Below are 12,069 nucleotides of genomic sequence, written 5' to 3'. Positions count from 1 at the left end.
CTAGCTTCTCTGTTGCAGAAATGGCTGTGCTGATGCCAGGTTTACTCGGGGGTGGGGTGGGGGTGGGATTCTGTATGCAGCATAAAGTAAGGGCAGATTTTTGAGGGTGGTTTTGGAAATTGATAGCTTATAGCAAACTGGTGATCACAATGGGCCCCAAAGCTAAAGAAGGACCTTTTATTATTGGACATCGTAGGTACTGGCTAGATTGTACAGAGTGGCTTGTTTTTAGAATCCCAGGTCTGTTTGTCTCTAAAATAACCAGAGTGTAGGAACCCTGATATTGGACTTGGCCTCTGATATGCTCACCAGAAAGAGGATCTCCAAGAACTGGGGCAGGCAGCCATGAGAGCAAGGGCGAGGTGATGCTGGCGAGGATGCGGGCATGGCCAGAGACGAGAGGGAGGCCCAGGTACTTATGGACATTATGTACATTGTGGGGGTGAAGACCCTGAGCTCCTAGGGGGTAAGAAATAGGAGGAAGCTCCTGCAGGGGTTCCTAAATCGGCTGCTCCTGACAGCCAGCTGTGGCACTTGTTCAAGCCTCACTCAGTCGGTGTGGAGCGGCTGTGGCCAGATGCGAAGCCGAGTTCAAGAGCAACCAAGACATGGAGACAAACAGGAGGGAGAGTAAGTGGGGGCAGCCTGGCTCTGTGGGAACAACACCAGCTTAGGAGTCACCCAGCCTGAGTTCAAGTCTCACTCTAGGAAGTTTCCACTGGAAACTCCAATTCCCCGATCCTCTTTTTTACAAACAAAAGTATTTTGATTTCAGAGAGGAAGGGGAAGGAAGAGAGAAACATCAATGATGAGAGAGAATCATTGATCGGCTGCCTCCTGAACACCCCCTACTAGGGATCAAACCCACAACCCAGGCATGTACCCTGACGGGGAATTGAACCGTGACCTCCCTGATCATAGATCCATCCTCAACCGTTGGGCCACACCAGCCAACATCCTCTACCCTCTTTCCAAGTGTGCCTTCAAAGGCCTCAGAAGCTAGGAAGGTAAAAATCACAGTTCTCTGGCTCCAGTACAGGTAGGGTTCCAGGTGTGAGTGACGGTCAGCCAAAAGAGGCACTTCCACGATACCAGGAGCAGAGACCACATTCCTGCAGCTGCCGTCTCTCCAGGCGAGCGCAGGCATGGCGTGTTGGCTCCTTTTCGGCCGTATCCCAATTCTTTGGTGACTTTGGGTGTGTTCTTAGAAACACTGTCACTAGCAGCCATTTCTGCAGAACTCCCAGTAAGACCCGTAAGCCACTCATCATCCCTGGTAAGCCCTTCCCTGCATACACTGGCTTAAACTGTGCAATGGAAGTCTGACGGATACATGGGGACAGTGATAGCTATTCCGAGTGTTGGGAGGATGAATGCGGTAACATGTGAAACCTCATTAAGTGGCTGGCCCTCAGTACACTTCATTTCTTTCCCGAAAGGAACAAATCTTCAACTAGAAGACATTGTTAACGTTTCTAGCTTAGGTTAGTCATCTCAGCTGTCTTAGCGCTCACTTTCCCACCTGACCAGGAATCGAACCTGTAACCTCTTGGTTCATGGGTTGATGTTCAACCACTGAGCCACACCAGCTGGGCCACCCAATTATTTTTAATGGTCACTGTGTACCAGGCACTATTCTACACCCTTTAATGCATTGTCTCCTTTAGCCCTGTCAATGACGCGAGGAAGGGAGTTCACAGGCACAGAGCAAGGTAAGGTGACTTGCCCCAAGGTCACAGTGAGGTAAGTGTAGAGCTGGGATTTTCATCTGGGTCTGTCAGATTCCAAGGCTCTCTGTTCATACCCACTGAGATTGAAGAGAGAAAAGAACACTAAGAAAATTGCACCCATTGGCTGTGGCCCTCCCCTGTGCTCTCATCATGTGGTGCAGTTGACCTCAGGCATGAGGGAGAGAACATAGGCAGCACGTTCCCCCAGGTGCTCCCCAAACAGTGCTCAGAAGTGTCAGCTGGGAAGCTTTCCTTTTGATCTCTAGATTTATAATAAAAATCTCATCAAGCATCATAAAAAAAGCAGATTCCAGATGTTATGAGGTGTTTGGGATTGTACTGGGCTGTTCACAGATAAACTATAAAAATAGGGTAAAAAGAAAATAAAACAAATATTTTCCAACTCAACAGAAAATCCTCTGGTGGAGAAGTGGAATCTCACCCTGGAGGGACGGGCATTTTTCCTCACGGAGATGAGGTGGAGGTGGCTTGAATCATACACAAGGTTTGGATGGTCATTGTCCTTGGTTGCTAGTATCTCACATGAGCTGGATCAGAGATGGTGTGGAGGGGGTCATATTGGAAGGCTGCAGGGTTACATTGTGGTGAGAAGAGAGAGTACAGATGGGCATGATGAGAAAAGAACCATCCGATCCAGGGCCGGCCCTCATTCTATTGTTTGTCTCTGCCTCTCTCTCCTCCTTTCTTCTCTCCCCCCCCCCCCAAATTCTCTCATTTCATTCTCTCTGGTCTTCTCCTATATGTTTATCTGGAAACTTTCTCTGTAGCCATGGGACAAAGAGCCAACCTGAAAAGGTAGTATGGAGCCCAGTGTCCCACGCACAACCAGCGGAAGTGCTCTGTGGCCCAGGGCTGCCCTGTTTGCTGGGAGGCCAAGGGTGATTGGCTTCCCCTGGTGCAGGTTTTCACTCTTAGGACAATCAGAATTGGAGCTGGTAGCGAACCAACCTCATGTTTTCAGGAGAGGGCATTTCTAGAGAAGGGACCATGTGTTGGATAGATGCTCAAAAAGGTGTCTTCCACATCTGGACAAAATGATGTCTGTTTATTGGTCATTTACCTTGCACAAGGCTTTCTACTGCTGAAAATGAAAATCAAAACTGCCCCAACTATTTCATATTATTTTATTTATGCCCCAGTCTAAGGACTCTGGACAGGTAGGTGTCCAAGGAGGTAAATGACAAGGAAGATGAAGCTACAGCTCTCTGCACCAGTTACAAGGGTACCTCCCTTAGACAGGGTGAGTCGTGTTGCAGTGTGAGCTGCACATCTGCTCCTCGCTGTTCCAAATATCTTTTCTCAAGCATCCAGAAAAGCATTGGAGGCTTATCTCTTTAGAGATTAAACATTAAAACGAAAGGAAGAATAAACTCAGCAAAACTAGAGTGGTATTTTATGCAAAATCACCAAAAAAATTTTGAAACAGTGAAAAATTTAGTTTGGAAAATTGGTTTATCCCAGAATGTGTACTGGAAGCAAGCCATGGACCAATGAATCCTTTACAAGCCTTGTGACTTCTGCAGGTCTGCACTGACCAGTGCTGGTCGTGGTGACATCTCCACGTTCTCATGTTCTGTGCCACCTGTGGAGGATTTCATCAAAAATCCAATCCCTACAAAAGTGAATTGTCTTTTAAAAGAGTTTATTTCTCCTGACTTCATATCATTTGCCTTCATACAAGGAGACTCTAGAGTTGTCTTTCAGCAGGCTTTGCTCATCACTTGCTGGTGCTTTATTTATTCATAGTTTTAGGAGCTCTTCATACACTGCCAGCCAATTTTATAGGCCCAGAATCTTGATCAGACACTGATTTTTCCTGCAGTTGACTTTAAAGGCTTTACCATGTGGGATTTTTAGTAATTTGTGAACAGCAAATGGATGCCATGTTCTCAGGATTTTGCAGCCCAAACGCTAGGGTTGTTGTGCATGAAATATGTGTGGTAGTAAATTAATAACATAAACTTGTTCCACATTTATTTCTGAAGCTAATTATCAAAGTAGATTTTTAAGTAGCTGCTATCTTGTTTAATTTGATCTGTTGCCTAAATGCCTTGCTTGGTGGATAAAAGTCAGTACTACGACCTTGCAATGGTGAGCATATTCATCTGGATTTTCTGAGAACATTTGGCTTTTAATAGGGTATCACTCCTCATCTCTCCCCCTCCCTCACACACAGCAGGGTTACTGTGTTCGTAGACAGTGATAACCAACCAGGGTTCAGTTGGCCTAACCAGTGGTCATATTTGCTTGCAGGGAACAGAACCCACCTGAGCTCAGTGAAGCCAAGGGCTGACTATATTTTGGAAAGCATGAGGTACCTCCTGAAACCCAGTCGTTCAGAGTACAGCTGAGCTTGTGGAACTGGAGCACCTAACCTCCCTGACTCTCTCTCCAGGCCACCTGGTCTCTTGCCCCTGCTGCTTCTTGTATCTGTCTCATTCTTCTCGCTCGCTCTCTTCAGTCAGCATTCTCTGCTGTGGTGTGTTTGTGTGCCAAACATGGCTTCCTGCTTGGTATCACATCCCTAGCCAAGCACCCAACATGGAATGACAAGTGTCTGCAGGGCCCAGGTTCAGATTCCTGGGGGAAAGTTCAGTTAAACCAGCTCAGACCAGTTATCCGTTCTGGGTCCACGCGTCTGATCCACATTCACACGACCAGTGGTGTGCTCAGCCAGGGTTATGACAGCTCAGGGATGGAACTGGGAGGTGTGTGTGTGTGTGTGTGTGTGTGTATGTTACACAAGTAGATTTTCTCAAGTGGGTGGTGAGGAAGCATCAGTATCTTTAATTTCCCAGATGTGGAAAGAGCTGATTTGTGTACCAGTTGCAGCCTGGAAGTCACACCTGTTTGCTGGCCCAGTCCTGCTCATCTTTCCCTCTTTTCCATTTGGTCCCTTCATCATTGTTTCACCTTCTCCCTTTGTCCTTCTCACTTCATTTTCCCTCCTCTGTCTCCCAGTTGATGCTTCAGAAAAGTAACATGGTACATCTGGTGGTGGAACACTGTCGTAGGGAAGCCAAGACTTGCCCAGTGCCGATAACCCTTGGGCAAGTCACTTAGCCAGCCGTGGCCCTGGCTTTATCTTCTGAAAATGACTGGAGCTAGGCTAGATGCTGGCAGAAACCTTAGAGCTCATCTTGTCCAGGATGCTAGATATCTGTCCACTCCTGTTTCCATTCTACAATACAGCCTCCATAGCAGATGTAACTAATTGATCCCAGCACACTTACCTACTGATTTGGGATTGTGCTTAGAATCCTCACAACAGGCCAGACAGCCAGTCTGTTGGAGGTGACCCACCTTTGTAATGTAACCAATTGGCTATCTCTAAGCAAGAAGTCTAGGCCCAATCCTGGAGCTTCAGGACCAGGCACAAACATGTCTAAATGGGGAACCCCAGGAAGAGGAGCATCCGGGACGACTGGAACCACCTCTCGGTGAAAAGGAGTTCAGGTTCTGCTGGACATCCTGTAAAAATGACCAGGGCCTCAACTGTAGGAGGAGGAGGGCATCAGTCCTTCCACCCTGAAACGGGCCTCTTTTCCAGGACTGCAGATCCAGAGTGACAGAACGGAGGAGGGTCCAGGAGCACTCACCAGGTTCTGGAGCAAGATGAAGTAGCCATCTCAAGGAAACCCAAAAAAGTGTTTTTCCATCTCTGTCCTGTGGGTGGCACTTTACTGCCTCAAAGATCATGGCCAGGCTCCACAGGGCCTCTAGAGGCACATAAGTGCCAGGAGGCAGATGCCCAATGCAGAGTCTGAATGAAAACAAAAAACTCTCATGACAAAGTTGGTCTCCTCCCTGCCATTACCACCAACTGTGCGGCCTGGGCAATCCCAGAACTGAAACCAAAACAAGGCAGGGAGAAGAGCGCAAGAATAACTTCTCCATCTGGATTTTTGTTCTGCTGAGGTCAGGTTGGTGTGTGTAAAAGGAGGGGTTGCCACAGGTCTTGAACATGTGAGTCCAGGATTATGAGTGCTGTCAGAACTGGGATAGGCAATCAGGTATAGCTTTAAACTCTGCCTGTGAATGATTGATTTAAAGGTGAAGTTGAGCAGACCTGTGTGGCTCAGTGGTTAAGCATCAACCCATGAACCAGGAAGTCATTGGTTCGATTCTCGGTCAGGGCACATGCCCAGGTTGCAGGCTTAATGCCCAGTAGGGGGCATGCAGGAGGTAGCCAATAGATGATTCTGTCTCATCATTGATGTTTCTAGCTCTCTCTTCCTTCCTTTCTGAAATCAATAAAAATATATTTAAAAAATAAAAATAAAGGTGAAGTTGATAATACCATGGAGTCTGTGTATGTGATTTTTTCCCTTGGAGCATCTAAACCATAAAAGACTATGGCAGGGAAAGAAGATAAAATAGAAAATCTAAGCAAAAAGTCAGAAAATTGTCATAATTTCATTCTTTCCATCATCCTAGCATTTTAAAAAATGTATGGGCGTGCATATCTGCCCATCATTTTTGAATAGTTCTATTAGGAAGAAACTGTCACTTAATCTCTGAACCTCCTGCTGGTCTTCCTTCATCTGTGTCTCCTCCCTTCCTTTCCACTGTATCTTTTGAAAAAAGCCTCTTGGATTTTTAAGCAGAAGGTGACTCTGCATTGGTACCATAAAACTGTATTTGAAAATTCAAAAATAAAAGTTGAGGTCCCCATGTCTACCAGCTTTCCTCCTACCTTTCTTAGTGGGATGGGATATTTCAAGCCATTATTTCTAAGTCCCTGAAATTTTGAAGGGAATATAAATGCTCTCCTCCGCCTTTGCTTTCTAGTTAATCATCCTTTTACATCATGACCTCCATCCAATCCAGCCGTTCATTTCTCCGGTGGCCGAAGAATTAGCAGTTATTTCAGCAAAGATGTGGAATCAGCCACGTTCATCTAAGAGCCTCAGGATTAGACTGGCTCACTTTGCACTGGATGGTGGCAGGCAACAGTGAGAGTTATTTTACTTCTTCAAAATCTGTTTTCTGCAGTTATATTTGGACTGGAAAGAAGATCCTTGCATTCTTAGCTCCAATTATATTCAATGTTCTCATTGCTGTTACTCTCAAATATGATATTGAGCGAGGTCACATCTTTAATTCACATTTCTCATCTATATTTACAAATGATACAGCTTTTGGAACATCTGCTCTGCCTACAGAACACTCATTTCTGCAGACGACCCAGCTGTAATGGCTGGTGGCAGAATTGTTTCCTCGACGACCCGACGATGCTAGGAAACATCTCTCCCTTCCTGCCTCTCCTGCATGCTGCTGCTTTTTAAGGCATCTCTTGGAGTTCATTTCCCCAGGAGAGACGGGCTTGAGCTTCTAAGGCGGCATTTGTCTATTATTTCTGCGGAAAGGCTGCCTCCTGGAAGAGTTACTGCTGCAATCTCCACGTGACAGGGCCACCTTCTGTGACAGCTGTGTAGGTAGGGGAGCTGAAGGTCTAGAAAGAAAGGAGAGGAATGCAAATAGAAGGATGAAGGGAACTTGCAAAGACTGGGCAAGGGATAAAACCCTTATCTCCAATGCTTAGGAGCCCAAAGTTGGCTTCCCAGTAACAAGAATCCTTGGTGTTGGTAGAGAATGGGGCCCTTCCATTTTATTCTTCCTCAGAAAGGGGTAGCGCTCTCGGCGAATGAGGAAGAGTGCGGGGCGCCGTTCATACAGACTAATTTTGTTGTTATGTACTTCCCATTTCACAATATTATAAATTAATGAAAATGAGAACTTAAATACTTCCATTTCTGTCATTTGCAGGAAATGCAGAGAGCATACCCACCTGAGTGTGCATCTGCCCAACACCCCAGGTTAAGGGGCCCAGGTTCTTTAGCAGATGCCTTGTAAGGGAACAAAGGGAATGGAGGGAGGTATCTGGAGATTAAAAGATATAGCAAATTTTTTTTTTCTTTGCTGGGGAAGATTAAACTATGGTCTAGGGGTGATAACACGATTGAAAATCCCTTTCTTGTTTTAAATCATAGTGTAATTGAGGCGCTCTTATGAGTTGACTTGATTTTATCCTCTCATGTTACTGAGCGGGGACACGGGGACCCAGTCAGGCAAAGTGATTTGCTTAACATCCAAAAGGGAGCAGGTGGGAGAACCCCGATCAGACTCCAGACCCCAGGCCCATGGGTGAGGTTTCTACTACTCCCCTCAATATGAACTTTATCATCCATTAATTTTATCTGTGTGTTCACTGACCTAGATGAAATCACAGCAGAATCGACTACATATTGGAGACAACTCTGTGTTAATCTGTTCTGTTCGTTGCTTTTCAGGCAGCATTGGCTCCGCTTTTGTCCTGTATATAGTGGCAGTGAGCCTGGGAACTGTGACATTCTCAGTTTTTGGATTCGTAGAATAAAGTTATTCTTTTGCTTTCTACTTGATTATTACAAAGCCAGTTCCATTGTTCAGCAATATTCAAATTAAGGCTAGAAAATAATTTTTAACTTTCTTATTGAATTTCATTTCCCCCCATTCTTCTGACACTGATTAAAATCACTTATTGCTACGTGCATAGCGCTTTTTCTTAGGGAATTCACTCTTAGGTAGACTGGATGCTTTGAATATGGGAACTGTCTGGTGTAGGTTGTGCTAGTTGAATGACTGTAGAAAGGAGGCTTAGACTGTGGACTCTTGTCTTTCAAGTAGGTGGCAGTTAGGTAGACACACGTGGCCTCTCCTTCCTGACGCCCACCAAACCGTGTCCCAGGCTTCTCCTGGAATCTGTGTTGGATAGGCCAAGTGGCAAGAGAGCCAGCATCCTGGCTCCCTCCTGTGGGCACCCCTCGTTCCAGCCAGGCATCTTGAAACACTGTTGCTAGGCATAGAGAGGCCTGGAGGAGACTGGAATGATGAAGGAAAATCCATCGCCAATACTGAAAAATCATGTCTAGTGATTTTGTTTATTACTAGGGAAGCACTGGGAGATAGAAATGGAACTTTTGTTAATTGAATACATTGAAACTGAATATAGATAGATCTTATTAATGTATACCAAGTGAAAGAAATTGTAGTCTCAGAAAGGTCTAAATTATAGAATTTTTAAAAATAAATGCTAGGTTGCTATGGCCACATATGTAAACATTAAGGCAAATAAAGTATAAATGAAATTTTTAAAAAATAGATTTTTATTGATTTCAGAGAGGAAGAGAAGGATAGAAACATCAACGATGAGAGAAAATCATTGATTGGCTGCCTTCTGCACGGCCCCCACTGGGGCTTGAGCCTGCGACCCGGGCATGTGCCCTGACCGGGAATCAAACTGAGACATCTTGGTTCATAGGTCGACATTCAACCACTGAGCACACCAGCTGGGCTAAATGACATTATTTACTATGAACATATTTGCCATCTTTTTTAATTTAGGTGCTTCTCAAAGGTTTGAAAAATAAACATTTTTAAAATTTTAGAGTCAATTTGTTTAATCATTATTCAGTCCTGCTAGAAGTTGGTTGATCATTTCTTTTTATAAGGATATGTATTAACAAATCCTGAACTAGTGATATTCATAGACTTCTGCCTAAATCAGTCATCAATGAATATTCATTAAGAGTTAATAATAATATTTGTTATTAATATTGGCAACATATTCTGCTTTTTTTGGCTCCCACATGGACACTTGCGCAGGTTTTTAATGTCTGATTGTAAGAACATCAGTATCCATGAAGTATCACACAGCCTTTCCCAGTAGAGCATTTTTCTTGTATGTTTCCCATTAGGAAAACCATCAAGCTATTGATATTATCATTTTACCTAAATTAATTTAATGCCTAAGATGGCATTAGAGCCAACCAGTATAATGATGATGGTCCTTTACATTTACAACAGCACTTTCCAGTTTTTCTGGTTCTCACCCCGATACTATCTCAAGTGATGCGTATCCAGGGAAGAGGTCATGCGTACATCTGATAAAATACACTGTGAAACAAGAAAACAGGAGCAGAATTTGCCAACTGCATAATGACAAAGAACATGTTTTCTTCTTCCATAAGGAATCCAGCCCACCCATCAGTTCTTCTCTGGGTTTTCTCTGTGTCTGAAATTGCCCAAGGGCAACGACTTGAAACTCGGAAATGACCAACGCTAGAATTTCCTCAAGGTGTTCTTTAGAGCAGCGGCTCCTGGAGACATTAACTGGTATCATGCAGAAAAGGAAAAGAAGAAAGAGTTCCACAGTCAGCCAGTTTGGGGATTTTCTAGGTTAAACAGGACTTTTGTTTACTACCAGGCTTTCGTACTGTCTGCATTGTCACTCCTCCGGTAAGAGATTTCCTGAATGGTTTCGAATACAGAACTTTTCCTCCTCAAATCATTGCTTAGGGCCAGTATTTATTGGAACAGGCCTTCTGACATGGTTATCTTTGCTTGTTCTCAGTTTTAGAGTATGTCAAGCTGTCTGGATGTCCTTAATACAGGTTTGGGTTTTTTTCAACCTCACAAAATACCCTGTGAGATACAAAATGAATGAGAAGGTCCCTGCCTGTTGTGAGCCACATTGTCGATGGTGCAAGGTTGGGGTTGCAAATGATAACCTTCAGGAATACATTAAGAGTTCAGAGTTTGGCCTAGGATCATACCATTGGCCCTTAAATGCAGTGAAAAGCCTTACATTTGCCTTTTGTGTGTATGTATGTTTTGTGTATGTGCTGGTACATGTGTCTGTGTTGACTGTGACAGACTTTATAAAAGTGTTATCTATTGATAATTGATGCATTGAATAATTTATTATTTACATATGTACGTACATAATTTTTGTGTAATTGCATAAATGTGATCCTGGAGTACACATAAGTTCCTATTTTTTATTACAATCTTCTCCCCTACACACACACATTTTTGCTTGGCTGCCCTGTATTCATTTACATATTTTGATTATTGTTTCATATATCTTTATTGGATTTTGATATTAAAGCAGGACTGGTTTCATAAAACAAATTGGGAACATTATCATATATTTCAAAGGCCTGAATTGATTTAATAACATTAGAGTTACCTATTTTTTAAAAGTTAGATAGAACTCAGTTGAATATTACGAGTCCTGGTGCCTTTTTCAATAGTGGCTCCTCCTTTGTATTTTAATTTGTGTAGTTTTTTCATTTCTGGATTAATTATCAAAAGTATTCTCATCTGATGGACAAAAATAGATACAGAGGCAGAACAGCATTAAACAGACTGTCAAACTATAGCAGGAAGGCTGGGGAAGGTTGGAGGGGGTAAGAGATCAACCAAAGGACTTGTATGCATGCATATAAGCATAACCAATGGACACAAAACACTGGGGAGTGGGGGGAGGGGAGGCTGGGGGAAGATCAAGGGGGAAAAAAGGAGACAAATGTAGTACTTTTTGTAATATTTTAAGCAATAAAAAAAGTATCCTCATATACACATATGAGAATATATGAGAAGCTCTTGTTCCCTCTCTACTTTCTCCTCTCAGCATCTCAGCTAGAGTTGTAGTTAGATTTGTAAGGAATCTTAATGGGAAAGCGAACACTTTGCCACTATACTGAATAGTTATCTCCAAAACCATGTGCTTGCTTGTAGAACTAGGCAGATTTCAGGGGAGAGATCTCATGCAGGAGTCTTACTAGAGCTAAGAAAGCCAGCGGGATTACCCAGGTACGGTGGAGAATTACAGTCGGAGAAAAGGGATTCATCGTAAGAAATGTGAACTGTTTCCAAGCAGATAGAATACTATACACGACAAAAGTGGGAGTCTAAGAATTTCTTTTTGTCATAATTTAGAACAAAGATATGACTCCAACACCTCTTAATTAGATTCTGTGCTCCTTGATGGTAATATGATAACGTCTACTGACTGCTGACCGCCTACCAGGGTGTGTTTGTTCCAAAGACTCTACCTGGATCAATGCCTTTAGGCCTCAAATAATCGCCTGTGAGACAGCGATTATTGCTATCTCACCTTAGAAAAAGGGAAGCAGGAACTGACAGGCGCGTAACTTGCCTCAGTTAACCCAGCTGGAGCAAGGCAGTCAGGCTATGAACCTATCAGCTCTGACCCCAGATCCCACACACTAGACCAGTGATGGCGAACCTCTTGAGCTCGGCATGTCAGCATTTTGAAAAACCCTAACTTAACTATATGTGCTGTGTCACATATAGAAATTTATTTTATATTTGCAACCATAGTAAAACAAAGATTTACATTTTTGATATTTATTTTATATATTTAAATGCCATTTAACAAAGAAAAATCAACCAAAAATATGTATAAAATGAACAAAAACAGAAAAACAATGTACATTTAGGAAAAAAATAATAATAAAAACACTTGTAT

At 43.4% G+C, this 12,069-nt stretch overlaps 2 protein-coding genes across 2 annotated transcripts in view; one reads left to right on the top strand and one right to left on the bottom strand.

Annotated features, from left to right (window-relative positions):
• Nucleotides 1-1,230, bottom strand: part of LOC107184338 (extensin-1-like) — a 5,761-nt gene extending 4,531 nt beyond the window's left edge. Inside the window, exon 1 of the mRNA XM_015568940.1 lies at nucleotides 1,093-1,230. Coding sequence (XP_015424426.1) covers nucleotides 1,093-1,230 — 138 coding nt within the window. The remainder of the gene's footprint in view (nucleotides 1-1,092) is intronic.
• A 3,910-nt stretch (nucleotides 1,231-5,140) lies between these two features.
• The window catches only part of KIAA1549L (KIAA1549-like ortholog), a 98,445-nt gene continuing 91,516 nt past the window's right edge, over nucleotides 5,141-12,069 (top strand). The window contains exon 1 of the mRNA XM_015568939.1: nucleotides 5,141-5,207. Within this exon, the coding sequence (XP_015424425.1) occupies nucleotides 5,141-5,207 (67 nt within the window). The remainder of the gene's footprint in view (nucleotides 5,208-12,069) is intronic.

Source organism: Myotis davidii, unplaced genomic scaffold (genome assembly GCF_000327345.1).
Source record: "Myotis davidii unplaced genomic scaffold, ASM32734v1 scaffold425, whole genome shotgun sequence".
NCBI classification, from domain to species: domain Eukaryota; kingdom Metazoa; phylum Chordata; class Mammalia; order Chiroptera; family Vespertilionidae; genus Myotis; species Myotis davidii.
This window is presented reverse-complemented; position numbering and strand designations above follow the sequence as displayed.